General features: G+C 40.0%; 1 protein-coding gene across 3 annotated transcripts in view; it reads left to right on the forward strand.

Annotated features, from left to right (window-relative positions):
* prkcz (protein kinase C, zeta) overlaps window positions 1-24,865 on the forward strand; it is a 135,940-nt gene that overhangs the window by 50,922 nt on the left and 60,153 nt on the right. Inside the window, exons 1-2 of one of the 3 annotated variants that reach the window (XM_067591197.1) lie at window positions 5,126-5,352; window positions 20,284-20,369. In XM_067591197.1, the coding sequence (XP_067447298.1) occupies window positions 5,316-5,352; window positions 20,284-20,369 (123 nt within the window). In that variant the 5' untranslated portion in view covers window positions 5,126-5,315. Of the gene's footprint in view, window positions 1-5,125; window positions 5,353-12,320; window positions 12,523-20,283; window positions 20,370-24,865 lie in introns of those variants that run through there. The other 2 variants (XM_067591196.1, XM_067591195.1) reach the window with 2 other exon arrangements.

Consider the following 24,865-nt stretch of genomic DNA (forward strand, 5'->3'; position numbering starts at 1 on the left):
CAAATGTGTGATATCAGTTCACACATATGATATGTCTGCTAATACAGCGCTGCTGCTCACTGACGTATTTAACAACCGCACACAAAGTAAATTATTTTACTTATTGGCACAAGGGAAGACTGGATATATTAAAAAGATGTTAGAAATAAAGCTTCAACATCATCAATGGCAGCACAACACATTATGATCGTACAATAACGCCAACTGCTGATCCATCTGGAGATACAACTAGCCCAGGGCATTTTTTCTCAAAGCATATTTTAATGTTGCCCAGCAATGCTTATATTATTTAATCAAACATGCTAAAGCTGAGCAACAGTATTTAATACGGTTGAGCGACTGCTTTGCTTTCAGCTTGAAAAGCTCCTGCCAGCGTTGATGTTGCTACTTTGGTAACGCTAGTGGACATAGCTAGCTTAAAAAACTTAAAAATATGCATTTAGACAACTGTGTTGCCTTACAATAACAGCAAACTAATATCTAATAACTAAATATCTACAGCATCCTCAAGTACAATTAAACCAACCTGGTCGTGGGAATCCTGCACCATCGTCCACCTTTCAAGACCCGCAGGTGGATGAATGCAACAGAACCATCTACTCTCTGATTGGGCAGATTGACTCTGCATTTGACCAATCAGATTGAGATATAAAAACACAGTCAAAATTCATACTCTTGTACTTGTAGCTTGTACCTTCAGTTTTGCATACACAGGTATGTCTCTCAGACTTTGTGAAACCTCACTGTTGAAAAAAATCCTGCACAAATTTTAATTACACAAAATATTTCTACAGACGTGAAAATTATATCTGTGTGCACAAAACTTTTTCACACATGCACAAAATATTTCTACAGCTGCAAAACTTTATCACACATTCACAAACCATTTCACAAGCTCAAAATATTAATGACCCTTATTCTATTCCATACACATGCTAGAGATGTAAAAAGTAACTATTGGGACCTGAACTATTTGTGTTTCAGCATGAACAGTTTTCTCGGAGCCAACATCTAGTGGCCGTTGGAGGAACTGCAGCTGATGGCGCTTTTACAGTGGCTTCACCAATTGATACTGGTGCTGATATGATACCTGAGTTTTGGTACCAGTACAAAATACAGTAGCTACTTTATTCAATACATTACTTTGTGGACTTTTTCAGTGCCTTACTTTTTTCATATTACAAAATAAGTAAAACCTCTCAAGTGTTAAATGTCTTAGCACAAGCAGCCATATAATCACTTAATAAAATAAAATGCAAAATTGTCCTGGTTATGATTTAAGCTCAGATATTTGGTTATACAGACACTTTTCAGTCTGTTTCAAAAAAAAAAAGTTGTGTTTTGATATGCAGCCACAGTTGTTGCTTGATGAAGACATGTATCAAAACTTCATATCCGAAGCACGAGCACCCTGACATTCAAGCATCATCACAACTGGCAGCATGATTACATCAAGAAAAAATATAGCTTCTTAATTCCTTTAAGTATGGCTTAAAAACGTTGCATTCAGCACAACCTTAAAGCCCCTCGTCCCTTTTCTACCTCTGCTGCTGACCTCATTCTGTTGTGCGGATGGATTTGGAGTGGTTGGCGTGTCCTACTATTGAACCTCTGGAGTGAATAGCGTTAGCCTGGAGCACATCTGTTCAGAAGGCTAATCCACAAAAGGCTGGTCCCTTGCATAACGCTCCCACTGGGCAACCACTTCAGCTGGCACAAACAAGCCATACAAACAATGGAGTCGCTGGAGCTAGCCTTGGTGAGGCTACATGCTTAGCAGAAAGAGAGGTCTGCTAAGCTGCTAAACCAAGCTGACTTGTGTTTAAGCTGCTAACTGTCTGTGGTAGAGCCTTCCTTTTATCTTATTCTCCCCTCTTTCTCACATCTGTTAGTCTCTTTTTTTCTTTTCAAATACACTTTGCATTCTCCCTCTCCCTTCTTTTCACCCATCTTCTTTTAGTCTTTCAGTCTGCATTCCTCAGCTCAGTGCACTACCTGCCTGACCAGGTCACCTTGTTGTTCTTTGGGTTCTGAAGTCAAAGCATTTTACACAAAGACCTGCAATCTTACATAATATAGCAGCAAATAGACTGACAGGCCGTCAAGGTTAAGACCATCATAGACAAAGGGGCTGAACGGCTATTTATGAGCAGGAAAGCCGGGATTTAGTCAGGTGACTGGGATTCAGCCAAACATTGATATATTGTGTGTAGTACTGGGGGTTGTTGTGTGTGTGTGTGTGTGTGTGTGTGTGTGTGTGTGTATGTGCAGTCTTATTCTGGCTCAGTCAGCTGAGCGTGAAGCTGTATTATTACATTTCAGTGCAAGCTACACAGTGGAAATTTGATATTCAGTGAAGGTTTATGCTTTCAGAGATTCAAGGTATTTGTTCAGTCCATGGTTTGTGTGTACGGTTAGTTTGCTTCCCCCATAAGCAACGATAACTCCCAAATGGAGAGTGCCTTTTTGAAGAAAAAGTGTGGTTATTGCAAGCAGCTGATGTTAGAACTGTGGATGTGAAATGTTTGGTTTGTAGTTGGATATACACATTGATGGTTGTGCTCTTTCACCTTTGCTGTACGTTGACACTGACCGATATTGACCGCCATACTTCCACATTTCAGTCATTTCAACCTGTTACGCTGCTACACTTTTACCTGCAGGTGAAGTGTCACTCATGGAGCTGACCAGTTTATCCACCAAATGTAGTTGTAAGAGCACTGTGCATTCAAATGTTACGGTAGTGTGTGAAAAATAAACCCCACAACAAACAAAATAACTTATCAAAAAGAAAAAAAAGCATTTTGCAGTGAATGTCTGAAGCTAATTTAGTCAAAATTGAACAAAATTTCTTCGGGGAAAAATGTGAATGTCAGCAGCTCTTCAAAGGCAGATATGGCATGCCTGCTTACAGTTGTGTTTGCAGGGATTGTGAATGTATTATAATGAAAGATGCATTTTGATCCAGGGGATTCAGGGGAAAAATGATTAAGGAATTAGGAGAAAACATAGTGCCTATAACCACATGGTGGTGGTAGTGATACTGCTGAGAGTTAGATACAGATACAGTAAAAGCTTACAGACTGCTGTTAGAAAAACAAGCAATAATCTCCTAAAGACGCTGAAAATGTTAAGTTATAATGAAGTTTCTGGTTGAAAGTACTGTAAGTGTGTGCCAGAAAAACTTCACAGAGTAGAGGGAACGTATCTTTATTTCCAGTCACTCAGTTTGTCCCAGCGGAGAAGTCCTTTAAGATAAGTCCACTCTTGTTTTTTAATACATCACACTGCTTCCAGCCACACTGTTGATTCACAGTGAAGGAGTGTCAGATACTGCTGCCTGTAGCAGCACTACACAGCCTGCTCCTGGCAATGCTGATAAAGTAAAAATGTCTTGAAGGTTGCTGTGATAAAGCTTTGGGTCCAGCCTAGAGAATAGCCTTACACCCTCACTGTGAAGGAATGCAGAAAATGCTTGCACAACCTCCCCGGTGTTGCAACACTGGCAAGCAAGGATAGACATAAATGTGTCTAAGTCTGTGTTTGGCTGGGAGAGGGAGATCTCTGGCTGTGCCTGTCCTAAAATAATCAAAACTTTTATGGTGGAATTCATGAGATTTAATCATCTCATCATCTAAAGTCATGAACTTTTCTTTAGGAGCAACTTTTAGTTTCAGTGTTGTGCTTTTTTTTGTTGATCTTAAACCACGTATGATAAAGATATAAACGTGTTTTAACAGATTCAGCGCTCGCTCAATGAAAGAAATGTATTCATCTGATGTGTTTTGTAAAAAAGAACATGGATATGTTGCACCAATAAGGATTCAATTAAACTGAGATTAGGGATCATGTATGATTTATGGAGTCTAGATTACATTTATAACATATATTTAATCCATGACTGTTATATTTGTCATCTTATTGGGGAGATATGGAGAAATCTGTCCCAGTTATCTGACCAGTGGTGTCCAGGAACAGAAGTTGACATCAGCATCATCACAGTTTGTAACATCAGTGGAACAGCAAAGTTCTCACAGTTTGGTGGTTGTGACTGTACAACTAATATGGGTTGAATCTTTCTGTTGTTTGTCATTTGCCTTTTACACGAACACCAACTGTACAATATTTAGGTTTAGATTTAATCCTATTGTAAAATGTGAAACAGGTGAAAACAGATGTTAGAGATAAACCTTGATTTAAGACATAATCCTAGAATCCATGCTGGTCTAACCTGTCCTGAATTCACTGCACAAAAAAATCCAAATCTCAAAAAGTAATTTTGTCTTAGACTGAAATGTATAATTTATCATGATTTATATCAAAATTTATCTCAAGAACCATCAAGATACACATACTTTTTGTCATTTTGTTATTAGTTTCCTTGGTTCTAATCCAGTAATCTGCTTTATTACGTCATGCCCTGTATGCTGACTGGAGATGCTGACTCACTATTCCTTAAAACTGTTTGGGAACACAGTGAAATATATGACCTCACTGGCAGACGATTACACACAGGATGTAAAATCAGACAAAATGTTTTTGTTAAGGTGGAGAAGTTTGGTAATGTGCTCGTAAACTACTCCAAAAGGTAGACAGACCCAAATGAAACCCACAAAGCTGATTGTGTCTTTCTGCCTCACAACTGATTATACCCTTGGTTTGTGTAGGGTAGCGGTGTACATTATCACACAGACATCTCAGTATTCCCATGAAAAGAGTGCTAAAAATGCATCCAGAGACAGGTTTCTAGAAAAGTGTAGCTGTCATCCAGGATGTGCTCCAATAGGCACAGCACAGCCACTATAAATAGTCCACAAGGTTTAAATTTAGGTTAAATGTGTTGTGTGCAGAGGATGCTGCTGGCAGATTCAGAGCCAGTTCTGCCATCTTGTGGGCAAAATGGTGCAACTGCAGTGTTGAAGCAGGCAGGAGGTTCCTCTGAAAAGCCTCAGTCATGTGGTGTGATCCCAGTTCTACGGGAAACATTTGATGCACAAGCACACAAAGAAATGAAATAAAAAATAACGCCCGTTTTAGATTTTGTGCATGTTTCCATATGCCTCCTCTGATTTGTACTACCAGAAGTGTGTGTGTGTGTGTAGTGTGATGAAGAGACGCAGCCCGGAGGGGAGTGAAAGCAAATAAGGAGCGAGGGGAGGGAAGAGAGAGTGACACAGAGACATGAGCGAAGCTGTTCGGTAGGAGCAGGAGGAGGAGGAGGACGAAGGCAGGATGAGGAGAGGAGTAGCGGAGGAGGTGCAGGAGATCACCATAAGATGCAGGGTGTGAAGGAGGGATAACGTTCAGCAGGAGGGATGCTACTCACGCTGCTTTTCTACCTTCGAGTCAAAGGTAGGGGATGTGGGGTCAGTGTGGGCGGTTTTGTGACTGGGATTGTTCCAAAGTCCGGTCATCTGAGGTCTGTGCAGAGACAGACAGTCAGCCAGAGAGCATGTCAGGCATGCTAGAAAGGTTGCATGGGAATGCAGTTGAGATGAGGTAAGCTGGTTTGCCTTTTTCTGCCAGCGATGACATCATTAAGTACTCAGCCAGTGAAGGAAAGGGGTTACTTTGATGAAGTATGCTTCTGTTTTTTAATTCTTATCATGGAAAATAGAGTGAAATAAGTCTTGTTAAATACTGTGGATCAAATGCAAACAATGCATGAAGTGGATCAGTTTTCCATGTCTACACAAGGTTAGTTAGACTCCACAGTAACTGTTGAACAGAGTGTCTTTCATCCTCACATCACCAGCTGCATCTAAATTGAATATCCCGTATTTTGCCTTTGCTGGGAGCATGTGAGCCTCTCCTCTGTTGGCTGCATATTGTCAGCCTTGACAACTTGTGCCTCTTGGTTGTTCTCAGTACCATGGGAGCTGCTGATTGGGATCAATGTAACCCATTTAAAACCCTCAGTCTATCTGTCTCCTTTGGGGAAGTGACTGCTAACAATGTTAGAGTGAAAATATCTGTCTGTGTTTGTCAGTGTAATGATGGTGTGGTTTTTGTTAACCATTTCCTGCAGTCTGAAGCAATAGTTTGCATATATACACAGATATTTATTACAGCAGCAATCAGGCAATGAGTTGTTGAAGTGGAAACAGACAGTTTTTCAACTCCTCCCGTCACCTAGCTTTTCCAAGTAGTATTATTATCTGCATCGCTGTCACAAAGACAACTGGATGGCTTTCTGTTTTGGTCAAAGCCTAGCTCCATGAAAAAATGATCAGCACCACTTTGGAAATAAGAGAGAAGAAAGAAGCATGTTCACTGAAGAGGTAAATTGAAATTGTCACAATTCGATATTGAATTTGGGAACAGGCAAAAGCTAATGTAATGATGTGCACTGCATAGTAATAACCGAGTTTGAGTAACTTTATAAGTAACTACAGCAGGTGTCGGCGTCGGGTGGAGGGGGAGTCACATTAGAAGAAAACATGAAGTCTGTTCATTAATCGAGTCTATAATGGAGACATTAAAGCAGAAAGAAATTCTTTAGTATGCGTTGAGAGAAGTGAACTGTTTATGTTCAACGGAGACAGTGATAACATATTTTCTGTCTGTAGATGAGCCTGACTGGATACTGATCCAGCATTCTGTAGCTGTAGGGCTGCTAGCTTAGCTAACTGATTTCTAGAGGGCCATCTTCCCGTTAGCTACTATAGCTAGCGGGAAGCATTTTTAGATTGATGACATACAGTCTATGTGATGTTAGAAAATGGTGAAAAATGGCGATGATTATTACTCAGAGCTCAAGGTAACGTCTTCAGATGTTTTGTTTTGTCTGATCAACAGTCCAAAACCCAAAAAGACTCAAACTTCAACAGAGAAAAGCAGCAAATCCTCACATTTGAGAAGCTGAAAGCAGCTGATCTTTTTGCTTGAAAAATAATTGCACGTTCAAAATAGTTGACAACAAATTCTCTGCTGATTGACGTGATTAGTGACCTCCATATACAATAAACAACCGAGGTTACAAGGAGAACTTGGAAAAATATTGGTCAGGAGCCAGGACTTTAGAAACACAGCCCCCATTCCTTTGGAAATTTTGACCAGACACCTAAAAGAAAGTCTCCAAAATGTTTGCTATTTTGAAGTTTCATATTTTATTTATTCTCTCAACAGTTCAGTAACATTTTCTTCCCAACATGCTGTTGGAAATTCTTGTAAATACTGCCAGAATAAAATTCTGCTGGGTAAATACTGAATTCTTTATTTATTTTTGTGGTGTAAAAATGGTGATATTTGTAATCAGCCTGTACAACAGCCAACACATGTATGGATTAATTACCATTATGTAAACTTCCTAAAACTAAAATTCTGTGAGAAAGAAGTGAGGACATGACCTCAGTGTCCTCCATGGTGGCTACAGTGCTGACAAATTTAGCCAATATTATGGAGGATCAACAGAAAATGTATTGATAGCAAGCAGAAATAGCAAATATCTGGTGGTTGTAGCCTCTCATATTTCTGTGTTTCATATATTTACCAGATAAGTAATTTGAAGGCCTTGTTGGGTTTTGGGAACATGTGCCGATCATTAGTCTTTCTTTTTGACATTTTATAGACTGAATGACCAGTAAAAAAACCAATAGATTAATATAATACAATAATATAAATATTAATTAATCACAGTCATAAAATACACAACATGCAATCCCATCGTCAGTTTGACATGAGATGGATAAATGAAGAATCCTACAATGTTCTCCTCTGTCACTGTAGCCTAGCATGACCGTAGACTCACATACACTCTGAGATGATTGGTTGGTCTCCCTTCACTCATTTGATGGGATGAACCTGCTGTCCTCTCTTGGGTCTTCATTTCTGATTATTAAACTGGAAAAACACATTTCAACTACAGGTGTAAATGCACCCAAGACACATTGAGGATGGATTGTGATCTGAGCAGCCAAACCACCTCTGGAGTGTGACCACACTGAACACAAGCATAAATGCAGTTGCGTTGTCATTCGTGCACGACTGTTCCAGACCAGTGTAGTAGCAGCCGTTAGCCAGTCAGTGAGCTAAACTCCTAGCAAGAAAGCTGCTTTCGTTGTCTGTATCCCCAAAGAGAGCTTCTTCCCCCACATAGAAAAGCAAGCAAAAGTTCATATAACAGCGCAGCCGCGTGGATGGCTACCATTTTTTTGGTGTTGTTGTTGTTGTTGCTTTTTTGGACCCGTGAAACAGGAGGAAGATGTGACGTTTGGTTGTTTGAGCTTGACAGAGCGATCAGATCTCAACTGGATCTCAATGTGGACACTGGAGACACATTTTAATACCAGGTGCAAACGTAATCAGGTTAAATCATGTCTAGATACAATCTGGATACAAGACACAGTTTAATGCAAGGTGTGAAGGACTCAGAGTAGCACCGGTTTTATTTAGAGTGTTTACTAAGAGAAGATGAGCAGAAATGGAAACAGTTGCTTCCTGCCTGTGGCAACTCAGCAGGGTCAGGCTATTAAACTCAAATGCAATGTAATTTAGGACATGATCAATCAGTGACCCTAACACAGGCCTGTCAGTACACACACACACACACACACACACACACACACACACACACACACACACACACACGCACACACACACCACTACAGTTAAAGTGATTTCAAAGCCACACTACTGTCTAGAACTTTAGTGAAGCTGTTTGTTGAGCCTTTAGTTTGAATGCTGCTTACAGAGCCACATATCTAAGAATCCTTATATGGACATTGCCCAAATTATTGGTACCCTTGCATTTTATTAAAATAATGCACTGTTTGCTCTGAACAGTGTTGAAATTAAAATATATTTTATTATCAATGCATGTCTATGTTTGGTTTGTAGTGGAACAAAACAAAAAAGTTGTGAAAATAATTGAATTCATGTTTATTCTACAAATACATTGTAAAATAGCCTGGATTAGAAATAGTATATATATATATCACTACAAATCAATTATTTATAGGCCTACTAATTGATTTTTAGTGATACTTTAAGCAGACTGTTGTGTTGTAATTAGTATCACAGGTGTTTTCAGTCTTATAATCACTCATGCAGCCAGTTTAAAAGGAGAAAATGACTCTGCTGTTTTGTGCTACTGTGTGCATCACACTGAACATAGAAAACAGAAGGATAAATGTTATAAGACCATTTCCAAAGAGCTCAGTGTTCCTCTGACTACTGCTGCCAATATTATGAAGAAGTTTAAGGCTCATGGAGCTGTAGCCAACATTTCTGGACGTGGCCGCAAGAGGAAAATGGCCCGAGATGTGTATATATGTATGTGTAGGTGTATATATATATATATATATATATGCCCAGCTTTCAAATTTGCTTTCAAATTGGCCTTCACTGTCTCTTTAGCTCTATTATCACCAACATCAACATTGTAATACTCAGCTATTTTCACCAGCTGATCCTTTGTGCACTGATCTACCTCTACTTACAGGTTCCTCCATACTTTACCAATAATTGCAACCACACAGGAGAACAGAGGAATGAAACGTGTTAAGACCCACCAGTGCACACAAGAGGAATAAGCAGCTTCCGAACTGATCTTCCTTCCTATCTGACTGCCAACAAATCTGGCTACATAACTCCCCCCTGGTCTTCATGAGGTGTAGTGGCAGCTGCTTACGCACTCAAAGCCCTTTGGACCGAGAAAGGCGACCAGAAAACTGGCAGTCCCCAGAGCCACGGAAGTCCCAAACAAATGTAGCTCTAACCGCTGTAGCCCAACACTATCACCCCCCAACCTTTGACAAATCCCAATTCCCTTCAACCGCAAACAAGAGAACTGGGAGTATATCTCCCATTAGGCTACCTATGTAACCAGAGGGAATCCCTCACATGTGATGTCAGTTTCATATGAGAGCCCACTTTCCTCATCAAAGGCTTTCCCCACACACAGCCAGGCAAACTGGACTGACACATGCTCTTATGCAAACAAAGCACGCGACCAGATTAACAAAGACTAATTCACTTACAGAAAAAGAAAAGGAAAAGCCCACAAAAACTTCCTGGCTTTCTATTCAAAACAGACGAGCCCCCAGTTTGTTATGACTGGCTCATGAGCCACAACAAAAGAGGGAGATGCTCACCAAACTTAGCAGTAACACACTGAAATTTAAAGTAAATTATGATTATTGCGATAGGGTGCGAATGTCAGGATCAGTGGTGTGTGAGAGTGCATGTTGTCAGTGTTAAAACAAAAGAAGGACACGCAAAAGAAACATCCTGAGCTCAGTGAAGGGACCGGCACACAGAAGAGTGATGGAAATGTGATCAAGACTTAAGCAGCAACCAGTCTGATTATATAAGTACCTCAGAGAAACCTCGTGCAGTGTTAGTTACATATGTGTTGTTTCATCTCTGCTTTAATTCTTCAGAGTACATCAAAATATAAGGCGGATATTAAGGGGAGGTGTCACTACAATGCATATAACAATATTATCTCAGAATATTGGAGAGCAGATTATTGATATTATTAGACAGAAGAAGCCAAAGGAATCAGAGTCAGAGATGAAAGGATGGAATTGATTCAGTAGTAGAGAAATGTTCACTTTTTTCATAATCAGTGTTGTGCAGTAGGTGTTTTGTTTTGTTTGTTTTTTTATTTGTTTATGATTCAATTAATCAATTAGTTGATTGGCAGAAAATAATTGGCAACTATTTTGACAATCACCTAATTGTTTTAGTAATGATGGTAAACAGATTATTTTGGTTGGACTGTTGATCAGACATTTAAAGACGTCACCATGAGCACCAAGACAGTTTTCTGCCGTTTTATAGACAAAACGATGAAACAATTAATCAATAAAATAATGGGCAGATTAATCAATAATGAAAATAATCATTAGTTGCAGCACTATTTCATATTCATATAAACATACATGCATTGTGAGTGAAGACAGGAAACAGATAGAAGTGTTGCAGCAGTGTGTCGATGGTGTCGTCATCTCACTCACTAATTACACTAAACTCAACCTGACTTCACTTCTGAGTTTAATAAAGTAGTTGAAGTGATGTGAGTTAACATCAGTACATCAGATTAATATCAGTCCAAAATCAGTACTTTGGTTTGTTTGATGTTGCTAAATTATTCATTAACAGGTCATTTATCTTCATAATTATACAGAATTTAGACCACCGAGGGAAACTAAAATAATCCAGTAATAATAATACAGTTACTATTACTAATATTACTTCTGCTGATAATAATACTTCAGCAATAATACAAAACAAAACAAGACTACAGTGTGATCCGTTAACAATGTATCGATGCATGAAGGCCTCTCAACAGGTGTCTTTATTTTAAATGTTGTTTTGATATTTGTTTGGTCGACAGCAAAAACTGTTAGTGGAACGTTCTTCAAAAAACATCCAACTTTGTTAAATAAAAAATAAATAATAATCTAGATATTTGCCAATAACAAAATCTGTGGTTGGAGAAATCGTATGCTGCTTGAGAGGAAGGTGAGGAAGACTAGTTTACAACAGTAGTTGGTATAGATGTACGTCGGCTGCTGAGCCTGTTACAGTGTTTATTCTCATCCTCAGCTCATCTGGCCCTGGTCTGATATGGATGCAGGGGTAACACGGTGAAAGATCTGTTGCCATGGTGTCACCTAGAGTGGCTGACTCATCAACATGTGACAGTGACTTGTTTGCAGTCTCGGGGATGCCACACGCCGTCACTGTCACACATGTCAAACACCTACCTTAACCTTTCCAGAAAACACCTTTACATGACTCCAGGATCCAGATCAGATGTCAGAGATGCTCTCTGTAAATTGGACGTCTTTTGTAATTTCATGCACTTTATGATGTCCGTCCTTTGCTCTGCCTCTTTATCTGGAACTGGGATGATTAAAAGGACAATTGAATAACTGCTTTAATTAAAAGTCAAACTAACAGAGTTAGTCATGGCACTATTGAGCATCCCCCTATCATAGAGGTCTAATTGTGTCTAAAAATGCCTCAGGGCTGTTTCATTGATCCCTCTTAGCTTCTTTGGAAGTGGAGGCTTGCTGTAACCTTGCTTTATGTAATAGCCCTTAAAATGTGGCAGCAGGAACAGAGTGTCCAGAAAATAACTCTGCACTCTGCAAAAGTTAACAAGTGCTATAGACTTTGATATCTCCCCCACAAATTAATACATGCTGGCTCACACTGCTAATTGCTGCTGATTTCTGAAGAACTGATTGAAAGCATGCAGTACAGTGTATTCTCGGTCTTGAGGCTTTGTGCTTTCTTTTTTTTTGGAAGGGTATTTAAAGTAGGGGGTGGGTGTTGTTGGTAGCAACTTGTATGCTGTTACTTTCCTGTGAGTGAGAGGAACAATGTCTGGAAATGAGTCAAGCCCTCGTAAATGTCCTGTCTTGGAGAGATTTGGTAGTACCACCCTGTTCTTCTGCTGCACAGCTCCACACACAGGCTACAGTTTATCACCAGCAGGCCGTCTGCTCTTCTTTATACCCTCACAGGACAAAATGGCAGGACTGTGCGCGTTGGCCTTTGCATCCGGAGGTGTAGTATTGTGTTTTGATCTATCATCTGAGAAGCTGTTTGACTAGCCTGCTTTGTTCCTTCTCTCTCTGCGTCTTTCTTACTCTCATTCTGGCACCTTGGCAGAAAAATGGGGCAATGCAACACTCGTGGTTCTCCGGAGAGGGATGTTGTAATAGGTCAGCTCTTTGAAGGTCTGCTAGTCAAGTGTGAGCGGTGTGTCGCAAGCTTTTCTTGTTTGCATCTCCTTCAGGCTGCAAGGACGATCTCACTGAGCTATAAATGAGATCTGATCCCCCCCCTTTTTAGAAATTGTTTTTTAATTGGATGCAGGAAGCAATAACATCTGTTATGACCAGGAGGGATTAAAGATGGGGTCATTATCTGTGTTGGGATTGATCATCTGATTATTGTGTGTAAGACATGAAGGGATTGATGAGGCTGGGAAATCCCTCTGGGGTATTTTTCTTGAGTTGTGACACTGACCAATATTTGGATCAATATTGTGGTAGATTTACAGTATCATGATGACTCACAGTAGAAATTACTGGCAGTCATAAAATCATACTCATGCTCATACTTCTTCTAAGTGTTCGCTTGCCTTTGGCTGTATATCTACGGTATGCATCTGTCGCTCCCCTACAGCAACACTCCTCCTCTCTGGAATCTTATTTGGTGTGTGAATTTACACTTCGAACATAGCGGCCCCATCTAAAGACGTGCTCCTGGTACACCCGGGGCCATGAGATCAGTCGGGCTGTTGTTCTTATTTAAAACTCAGGTTTGTTCTTTGAAGCTACAGTTCTGTGGGGTGAATCTGAAAACCCGCTTTAGCTCCAGCTTCAAAGAAAAAAGCACAAGTAGTCTCAGAAATTCATCAGCACCAGTCAAATTCTGAATATTTAATCATCCTGAATGCATTACTTTCAATCTCAAGACTCCAACTGTTACCATGAACACCAGAGTGAAGTGAGATCTGAGGTTAGCATTTTAATTCCAAATCAAAACACTGTAATCAGTACTGAACATTTCTACATTCAGATTTTAATAATCCTCTTAGCAATATCCAACATTTACATCATATCACATTCTGCTGTTGGTGTTCAAACACTTGTTTATAAAGGTCACTTGGAAAATCTACCAGAACCCCAGAATCCATAAATGAATGTAAAAAAAGACCCGATCTGAAAATGTAGCTGTGATATAATCATAATATACCACGACCAGTTTACAATTTATTACTAATTTAAGAAAGTAGACCAGAATATACATACATTTATGTATAAAATACTGTGTATATCAATTCATTTTCATGTGACTTCAATGAATCCATTTCTCAAGTACTTAATAAATGTATTCATTCATTTATACATGATAGTCAAACAGTATTCTTCATACTTCAATAATAATAATGTGATATTGGGATTTCTGCTAGCTAATGTCTTTTCTATTGAATGTTTTATATTAATACTATTAAAAAGGTGCTTTTATATTAGACACTAATAAAGAGGATTTGCACGGCTGCCTAATGCATATTAAAGTGCAAATAATTTACTCACATATTTAAACTTCTTCATCTTTTCATTAACACTCAGATTAAATACGTTGAGCTAAGAGCTGTGATTAAACACTTTGTCAATACGTCTGTTGGAATTAATAACTGTATTTAGCGTTACCGCGGAGACTGAGCGAGTGTTGTACAGGTTCCTTCTATTCCACACACGCGGTGAATCAGTGGCACATTGTGTCTCCCCCCAATCGCCCTCACTCACCCACTAGTACGGGCACAGGAGAAGAAAAACTGGGTAACTATGGAAACACGCTGCAGTGACTCTCCGAGGCAGGCGGCACTTTCCTTTAGAGGCCTTGAGTTAACAGGATTAGAGGGAATTCACAGATGAGACCCCTAAAGAGCAGAGCCTCTTTGTGTCTCCTCCCTGCTCGCTTTTCTTTCCGATCTCCACAGCCCTGAAAGATTGAAAGATACTGGGATCACACTCGCTCATCATGGTGCAAAAAGGCTGAATGTATAGCTGTTGAGTCAACATTCAAAGCGTAGACCTCCGTGTCGATGCTACCTCTGTAACCATGTTACCAGTCTGACAGGAGTTTTTGGCTCTGCCCTTTAATCCCCCGTCAGCACCTCATGAACCAGTGTTTAAAAGCCTTTCTGTTAAAAGCCGTCTGTTCAGAAGGCATTCAGGCAGCATGGGATATATTTTGTTGTAACTTGTGTTTTATGCCTGTGTGTTTTATCTGATGTTTGTCTTTGTTTTAAGCAAAAAACTTACTGACTTACTAGTTTGCATACAGAGATGAGAACAACTTTTGGCAGTCTCAATCTGCTTTATCAGTATTTCTTGCCAAAAAAAAAAGCAACATATATTTTTTGGCTCAAATAATGTGAGGATTGCACATTCCACATAGCCGAGGGTGGAGATAGAGAAAGAAGAAAAGATTATTAGCTTAAACATTAAACATGAAGTAAGTTCCCCATCCGGAACAAGAGTTCACCCCGAGGCATGAAAATTTAACCACAGCACTGCAGCCGTCGCTCAGAGATAAACAGCACATGTGATTTACAGTTCTGTATGTTCAGCCTCATCCACACAACGGTGACATCATTTATTCAGAGGAGGAGAAGGAAGAATTTTTGTCAAGATTCACTTTTATTTGTAGACAATGTCATCCTGACGTCCTCACTAATAATAGCTGGTATATGGTGGGTTGTGGCTACCATAGCAACAGAGGCAAAAAAAAAAATTAGTGAGTGGAGGAGGATACCGCAGCCGCACCCATTACTAGAGCAACTAACCAGACTGGAAAACCAGTACAGGCGGGGAGGCACTGGGAGAGCTAGTGAATAATTTGTGTCAGTCAGGACGGCAAAGCTTGATGCTGTTTAACCACCAACAAGAGGAAATATACTGTATGGAAACTGACTGATTATTTATGGCAATATGTGTATCAGTCAGTACTGATGAAAATGTGTCAAGTGTTGCTGCTGACCTCATGTAAATACCTCTTCCAGCCATTTCCAGCACCCACACTCAGGTGTACTGAAGGTTGATGAAATATCTTTGTTACAGTGTGTCGGCTACATAAGCAGAGATACTCCATCATGTTCAGTTTGTCAGGACTACTGCTGCTGTGTACAAGACCTTACAAACAACACTCGAGCTGCTGGGAGCAGCTGTGATCGGAGCTGATGCTGCACTCTTTGTGTTTACATGGCAACAAAGGGACAATCCAATGTCAAGGTTCAGAGCCGCTGCAGGAATTAGTTCCCTTCATGTAGCGAGTCAGAAGTTGAGGATGTTCAGCCGAGGTTGTAGAGCTTATAGGTGTGTAAAACAGCCTTTTAGACAATTTGACACTCAAACTCTATAATAGTCTGGATAAAGCTAGTGGAAGCATGTCTGTGGACACAGCTGATTGAGTTCAGGTTAAATATGACTGTAGTGTCGACCAGTTCCATCATATCAGTGATGCTGTCTGCTGACTGTGTAACGTCCATTTGGTCACACATCGACAAATCCATTCATGTGTGTAACCCTCTTCATCATAGTGAGCAACACAACTGCTCTTGATGTCCAGCACTGTTTGCTCTGCTGTAGCAAATCAAATTCAATTGTTTCTTTTTAAAGCTCTATCTAATGTAACACCCTGAAATCAAAATTTCCTGCTGCTAATAGAAATATAATGGTTGCCTATAATCATTTCCCGTAATAATCGCTTGTTACCCCGCCACTTCTTGTTGAGTCATCATTTCATATGCTGAATTTAGATCTAATCTGCACTCTGGAACAGCAGCAGACTGTGATTAAGTAACATGAACAACAGACATGATGCTAGCTACAGTAATGATTATACCCATTGTACCCTTTGACATAGGCGATGGACGTCTAGACTGGACTGAGCTGGCCAGTAATGTATCACAGGTTGTTTAGCTAGAATGCAGATGTATAATGGTTATTTTGCCCAGCGCTACATTTGATAATTGTATTAACAAAGTACTGAACTATTAAAAGATAATGTAGTAGTTCAGTACTTTCAACGAAGGTTTTGAGGCAACATAACACTGAAGCTCAAAGAGGCAACTCATCATTGAAGTGAACCATGCCGATATAGAACTAAATAATGCATTAATTAGACTCAAAATTACATCTTAAGAATAAGATATTCTCTTTGGTGATTGGGGCATCAGGCAGCTCAAACATCTCAGTTAAAAATTCAATACAAGACTGTTGCAAAAAACTGTATCCCCATGAATCATACACAGAGCACATGGAGAGAGAGGTTTCAGATACAAGCCACTGGCTCACATCACACTAAACTCAACAGATGGAAACATTGGTTTCACAAAGGAGGAGATGCATCACGACAAATTGGCATTTCTAGACTGTGTGGCCTCCCCCAAATAAGACAGGAGCCGAGAAACTAAGATGAACAGAAAACCCAACCTTGTAATTCAGGTGTAATTCAAGGCTAATTCGAGGCCAAATACAGGGAACAGAAGCACAACCAAGAGGCTTTAAAACCTGTGGTTGAATAAAGATTTATTATAACCGAAACTAGATCCAAAGAAAAATGTCAGACTGGAACACAACCCAAAACAGAACCACATATCTGAAAAATAGCAAGGATTTGTGATATACACAACATTCTGGTATTTTCCAAACCTGGCAACACATGCTTACTCCACCTGAACATCAGTGGAGATAGATGTCTATGCAGTGAAACACAGGGACGAGTGTATAAACATTTCCACAAATAATGGCGTGGTACAACAGAGAAGCAAGCAGCTTTAGCCAGTATAGCAACTGTTTTTAGCCAGTATAACGTTGCTATTTGTAGCGTTGCTTTCACATACTATCCATACATACATACATACTATTTACATCTGCATTTCTGGTTTAATCAAGACAAGTATTTAATTTATGTATTTATCTTGTTGTGTCACCATACTCACCATGGATGTATTATATAAGAACTGCATACCGGACTCAACACAACGACTATTCACTGGAATGTAAATTACTCACCTGGCACATAAGCCAAAAGAGTTTCTAGTTTATGGGTTAACTTCCAGATGTGTGGCCCAGTGAATATGCGCAGTAGTGTTTTTGTCCCACTGGCTCCGCCCACAAGTTCCCGCTCGGTCCATAGACTTTACATTGTGATGACATCACAGATTTTAAAACCACTTTTCTTAGCTCAAGGAAAGTTTTATAAATATTAAACCCTGATAGATTAAAAATAAAAAATAAAAAGAATCATTACTGACCTTGTTTGCAGTTGGAGGTGTCCTGTCAACAGTTTTACAGACGTGTCTTTTATAATGGTGGTCTATGGGGGAAATGCTTTTTGGGTCACTGGGGTTTTTTTTGCTGCAGTACTACGAGTGACCACTGGGAGAAATCAACAGAAGGCTGAGCAGCAGCACCATGGGAGTCATACAACAACTTCCTACTTTTAAGCTCTTGCTGATATCACTGATGATGTCATGGGTTGGACCAAGTATGGGGGGATTTCTTAAATTAGTTAAATGTGTGGTTTGGTATTTGTGTGATTTGTATTCCGTTTTGGCTGATGGGGAGGAGTATTGAGTGGATAAAGTGTGTAAACAATGTTAAGTGATACAAGTGACATTGTCATATAGCAGTTGTTGGTATAAAGGAAGGGAGACCCCTGTAAGAAACATGGTTCTGCCTGAACAGGTTGGAGAGCCTGTTTAAGGGGAGAGAGTTGTTGGTTTGAGGGGGAGCAGATAGAAAAGAGGACGTCTGTGGAGCTGTGTGCACGTGATCATGCCTAAATTTGTTGAGTTGAGTTTTCCGAGTTCCCTGAGTTTTAGTCATTGAACAAGTCTGAGTTTGCCTCCTTTCACCTTCCTCGACCCTCTGACTAAGCTTCCTCACAAAGTCACTTTAACATTTGACTATTTGTTAAATTCAGACATTTTTGGGCTGTGAGGACTAGTTCTGTCTGTCTGCTCCAACACACACACACACACACATCAAAATAATACCATAAAAAGTCATAAAGCAGCATCTTATAACACTAACAGGCTACAGCTAAAATAAGTAAACTTCTGAAATAAGGTCAGGGGCAGACGAGACATCTTGCTACTGATCTGCTGCATATATACATTTAGAGTAACCAGGTTACTTAAAGGTGCAGTGTGTAGAATTTAGTGGCATCTAGCAGAACAGACTTGGCAGAAATGGGATATAATATTCATAAGTATGTTTTAATTAGTGTATAATCACCTGAAAATAAGAATCGTTGTGTTTTCTTTAGCTTAGAATGAGCCTTTTATATCAGAGGGAGCAGGTCCTCTTCCACGGAGCCGCCATGTTGCACCACCATGTTTCTACAGTAGCCCAGAACGGACAAACCAAAAACTGGCTCTAGAGAGGACCTTTTGAGTTTTTTGTGAGTTTGGCAGCCACTGTAGATTCTCCTACATGCTTGGAAGGGGAGGGAGAGGGGAGGGTTATTCAGTTGGTTGTAATCTGCAACCTCACAGCTAGATGTCACTAAATCCTTCACACTGGTCCTTTAAGTGCATGTAAACACAACCCTCGCCTTGAAAAACAGCATTGTTTGTCTGTGCCATCCAAAAGTATTACAAATCAGTGTTACAAAAATGATTTGTATGACTTGTTTTCTGTGGTTTGGGATAAAACAGCTACTTCATTAATGTTATGAAACCTTCGTCGTCATGGTGAAACTCCTTGGATTGTGATCATGTCTAAGAGAAACCACCGCTGACAGCTTGTAGGAACAGCGGTCTCCCCTGTCAAAGTCACACACTTGGCTGACTGATATGAAATTATTATAATACCGTTGTAAGATGTTGTGGTGAAGGAATTATCCCTGCGGTGATTGAGGGTGGCTCAACAGCGCCATCTGTGGTCCATGCGGTGTAAGTGCTGTTTTCATTTTTGTTGTTGTTGTTTTTTTGTGAAAATCAGGGTGTGTTAGTCTGAATATGCCTGGTGCTCAGCACGCCAGATGTTGCGTGCGGTAGGCGGGATCCTCCACAGCTGCTGGTGACGGATCGGACTGTGGGAGCCGTTGAACATTCAGTATACACACATTGAAGTGTAAAACAAGAAGGGCCTAGCCTCAGGAAAAAAGAACAAACATGAACGTAGCGCGATTGTGGCAGTTGCTCTCCTTCTGCTGTGGTTGGCTCATCTATAGCGCAGTTTTGCAGTATTGTGGTTATTGAGACAACCCTTATCGTGAGGGTTGAAGACGTGTCAGATATGAAACCTTTTGTGAGAGAGTGGTTTGTCTTTCAGACATTTTAAAACAGTTGAATATGAGGACAGAAGCACCCAGTTCCAGCAGGCGGTAGAGCACATGTTTATGCCCAGTGGTCCAGATATAAATAGCTACACCTTCATGGTCTCATCTGAATAAAAGGCATTATGGAGCACTAATAAGTCCATTCATCACCAGGGATACAGGAAAAGATGGGATGGAGGTCTGTAGAAAGGGAGGAGGCAGAGGAAGGAGGAAAAAGATGAAGGGAGAGGGTGAAAGGCTGCTGAGGGAGGGAGTGGTGTATGTGTGAGTGAACCTGATGGTTGTCTTTGCCTCACTTGAACTCACATGGAGGAAGAGCCGTACAGCCTCAGGACATTTCCCTTAGCTTGCACTCTTTTCTCTCACTCCATCTCTTCCCCTCTAGTTTAGCGCACTTCTACCCCCCTCCCCATTAGTCCCTCACCATGCTGCTACTCTACAACTGTTTCCTCTCTCTCCTAGAATCGATCTATCGCCGCGGGGCCAGAAGATGGAGGAAACTCTACCGAGTCAACGGGCACCTCTTCCAGGCCAAGCGCTTTAACAGGGTGAGTGTCCTCAAATCTCACTAATACACACTCCCAGGAGGAAAGCACATGCAGTAATGCCAAAACAATGCTTCAGTCAGTTAATGGAGCCTGTCTTCACTGGGGAATACTGGAATTATGATTCACTTGGTTTTAGATATGATGTGAGATGCTTGTTTATTTTAGGGTGAAGTTTGTTAAAAACTGAAGACTAAGATGTTAAAATGTAACTTGGAGACATGAGTCTGTATTTATAGCCTTATAATCAGTTAGCTGTTGTCATGCTGGTTGAAGACTGGCCTACAACATGTATAGCTGCAGTGGTCTAACACATGCTTGTTGCTGAATAACTGGATGTTACAGCACAGAAAATGACGTTCCTACTCTAAACGCCGTTTGCAATGCTCTGATTGGCTCGGTTGTTTTTCCATCCAAGTAAAGAGCCGTCAGTGAGCACCACACCAGATGTGAATAACTGAAAAAATGGGAGATGAAAATCAAATAGGTTATGTGAAAGTTCTTTTTTGAAATAGTAAAAAAAAAATCTTCCGCGTTCTTACTTTTTCTGGATTTTTCAACCTTTAATAATCTTCACCAGGAAAAGGAGTCTGACCAAACCTCTGACATGTGGTTGTAAACTCTGTAAAAAGATTGTACTTCATTGAAGATTTCATCCCAAAAAATGTCAAAAATGTGATTTATTTTACAGTACGGTTACCAGAGTTTGCAGAAGCAGCGTCACTCTGGGAATTACGTTCATATTGGGCGTTTCCATGCTCCATGACGTGGTACGATCAGAGCCAATGGAGGAAGTAGCATAGAGCTGCAACAATTAGTCGATTAGTTGCCAACTATAAAATTAATTGCCAACTATTTTGCCAATTGATTAATCGTTTTGAGTATTTTTTTAAGAAAAAATGCCCAAATTCCCTGATTCTAGCTTCTCTATGTGTGTGTTTTAGTTGCCTAACCTTAAAAAGTGTACCCCACCAATTTAACCTTCTATTAACATGAACTATATATATAATATATATTGTTGGACAGTTGAAAAAAGGAACAAAATGCAGCAGTACCAGAGATATCATCTTTTTTTATTCCATGCATTGTTCCTCCTTGTCAAACTGGGGTGCCTACATTACCCACAATACAACTCGACTGACAGCAGTCAGATTTCACACAGTTCTCTCTGGAGCCACAAATGGCTTTAAATACAACTTTGTTCACATGTGCAGTGGTGCTCCCCAACACCTGGAAACACTTGATGTATAAAATGGTTGTTTTCTCCTTTAATCATACTTTATTTTCTCTTTCTTGGATGTAATTCTGGATTTTGCAGAATGGTCATGGATAAGGGATAAGGGACTTAATGGATAAGTTGACATGTAATCATATGTAAGAGAAAGTGATACATTTAATACAAGAAAATGAAACAACATTTTCTCTATTGAAATTTTAACTGAACACATGTCCTGTGGTGCATCAGCCCATATTACACGTAACCAGTGGTGCATGATGATCATTTCCAGTTCAGCAAACAGTCTGTTGCTCATAATCATCATTCACCATCACCAACATTAGTATGAGCTTCTTTCTGTTTCTGTGCAGACTCGGAGTATACAGCACACTCTGTCATAAACATACTGCAGTTGAATTATATATGACAGGTAATCAAGTCACTGCTCCAGCTAAGCTATCTGGATATTGATGCATAATTCATGGTGTCCTAGTTATGGCTTGTTTAGCAGTTGTCTCATCTTAGCTCACAGCTCCACGCTCCATCCAGGCACCTGAAAGCACATGTGGGCTTCAACCAGCTCCCTGCCAAGATGTTTAAGGGCACCACCTGCTCGCTCTGCTTGTCTGCAGCAGGACTTCAGTGTTTAAAGTGTTCTGTGATACACAACAGCCAGAAGAACAAAGACATTAATGCATGTTTCAATCAGGCTTTAAGTAGCTAATGTGTTTCCACTGAAGAAGAAGAAAGTGTTGGCTCTCTCAGCATGTAGTATCTTTATTAAATATTAAATATTGTTTTTCTATCATATGTTTTTGCAGAAATATTCAAGTTGACAACAAGGAAAATGCACATTTCAATCAGCATATATAAATCTGAGACCTGAGGGGAACACCTCAAAAGAAAGCTGAATTATGAGGCTTCATAAGAATTATGTCAGTTTTCCTTAAAGTCTGAAGGTCTGTGGGGAAACATTTAGCTCAGACTGTTTCATACATTCACAAACAAAATTCCTGCCAGTTGTAAGGTTACAGTATGAAAGAGAGTTTAGAAGATCCTGACTGTCTCCCTGGTTAGGAAAGCAGGTCTGGAGATGAAACGTCTCCCGTGGGTGCTATGGCTCTTCATGTCTAGACCAGAAAGTGGATAAGCAGAGTGTGCTGACATGCTGACTCAGCACTTTGGTCCAAGACCTCTTCCTAGCAGTCATTACTACTGAAGCACTGTGGAGCCTGGATTATTCAATTAAGACGCATCCTGAGGTAGACAGTTGTACAGACGTACCTCTGGGCTGTAGAGAGGTGTAATCATAATGACTGGACTGCTGCTCTCCTACTTTATGTTGCTTTGATACAAAATGCATTCACATACTACTCATCTGCTCTTCTGATACCAAAGATTTTGGTTGCCAGTGGACACAAATCAGGCAATAATTATGACAAAGTTTTTCCAAATCCACTTCCAGACCAGTACTTACATTATCCCAAATGTTTCCAACAATTTTCAAACCCAGAGAAATCAGTAATTTTAATCAAGCTAACGGTCTGTTTCATTTGGTCGTCTATTGAGGTTCTTTTGTGTCTTTATTATGCAATCAGACAGAACAGGTTCGAGATCAGAATTATCAACACTGCAATCAAAAAATGTTTTATTGCAAACAAAATAAACTTGTGATTAAAATTCGAATCAAAGACTTTTGTTTGTGAATCCAAAGGTTTTGTTTGCTGTTGAGCTGAATCTGGTGGATGTTGCCAAACTGTCACTGCGATCGAGACTGGCCAATAGAGACGTGTCTTACATCTTTCAGCATAGGCCCCGCCCACGAGATTCAGCGCAAAACAGCACGGCCACACAGGACACACACTTCTCTTTACTGGTACAAAAATCATCAACACACAGTCACCGTCAACAGTGTGTCATGCAACTGCAAGTGTTCAAGTCTGTGTAACAAAGAGTGGAAAGATGACCATCTCAAATCATTACTAGAAGACATTACACCACGGAGCAAGCCAGCAAGTGCGAGGCTAGCTAACTAGCATTAGCTCAACATGCTAATCAAAGCACTTGTGGATAAAGTTACTATTCCTGCACATAAACATCCGTCATTTTCTGACTACATGCTACTAGTGTACAATTTTAAAGGATTAAACATAAACACATTGGTTGCAGCATTGCTCATGTGTACCCACCTCCAGCTTGAAAGTATCTTTCTTTGCTGAGTCACGCAGAGAGGAACGCTATCTGTGCAGCTATTATTCCACCAGGGGACTCCAAAACTATGTACATACAAGACAGGCATATCTATGTGTAGAAATTCATAATAGAGATTATTTCTAATCCTGTTACATTTGCAAACAAAACTTTTGGATTTGCAAACAAAAATTTTTGATTGGCATTTTAGTCACAAATTAATTTTACTTGTAATAAAACATTCTTTGATTGCAATGTTGATAGTTTTGCTCCCAAATCTATTTTGATATAATAAAAATAGATAAAGACACAAAGTAGCTCCATAGTCGCCTGTCAGTAGCATCATTCCCCCTCTACCAAAGAGTATACGCACACAAGACGCATGTGTCAGCGTTGCTGTTGTCCGTCACAATGGCGTCTACCAAAGAGTATATTATAACATAATATAACTGTCATAAACTTTTTTAGATCTTGGTTGTTTTTAACTTTATCTTTTAACTGGATGAAGGATTTTAGTCATCGGACGTCTGGATCTTAAGTTATCAGAGAAACAAGCTGAGCAAACATTAGCAGCAGCTCAGCTAACAGCCCCTCCTTACGTCCTGTGTCCACCGAACTGCTTTGGAGAAACACTGATTTTTAATGTGAAACTGTTTTATTCAGTGGTTTCACCAGTTTTAATCCCCATGTATGTTTGTTTTTGGAGAGGAGGAGAATAATTTGGCTCCTGGAAAAACCTGCTGAACTTCTGTATCTTAAGTTATCAGAGAAACAAGCTGAGCAAATGTTAGCATCAGCTAACAGCTCCTACCAGATATCCTGTGTCCACCGGAGAAACACTGATGTTTCACATGAAACTGTGATGTGGCTGCTGAGAGCCAAACTAACAATGAACTGATCAATCACAAATAGTGTAGGGCTGCAACTAAAGATTATTTTCATCATCGATTCATCTGTTGATTATGTTCTCAATTAATTGATTAGTTGTTTGGTCCATAAAATGTCAGAAAATGGTGAAAAATGTCGATCACCGTTTCCCCAAGCCCAAGATGACGTCCTCAAATGTCTGGTTTTGTTCCGACAAACATTCCAC

Source organism: Thunnus thynnus, chromosome 6, assembly GCF_963924715.1.
Source record: "Thunnus thynnus chromosome 6, fThuThy2.1, whole genome shotgun sequence".
Lineage (NCBI taxonomy): Eukaryota > Metazoa > Chordata > Actinopteri > Scombriformes > Scombridae > Thunnus > Thunnus thynnus.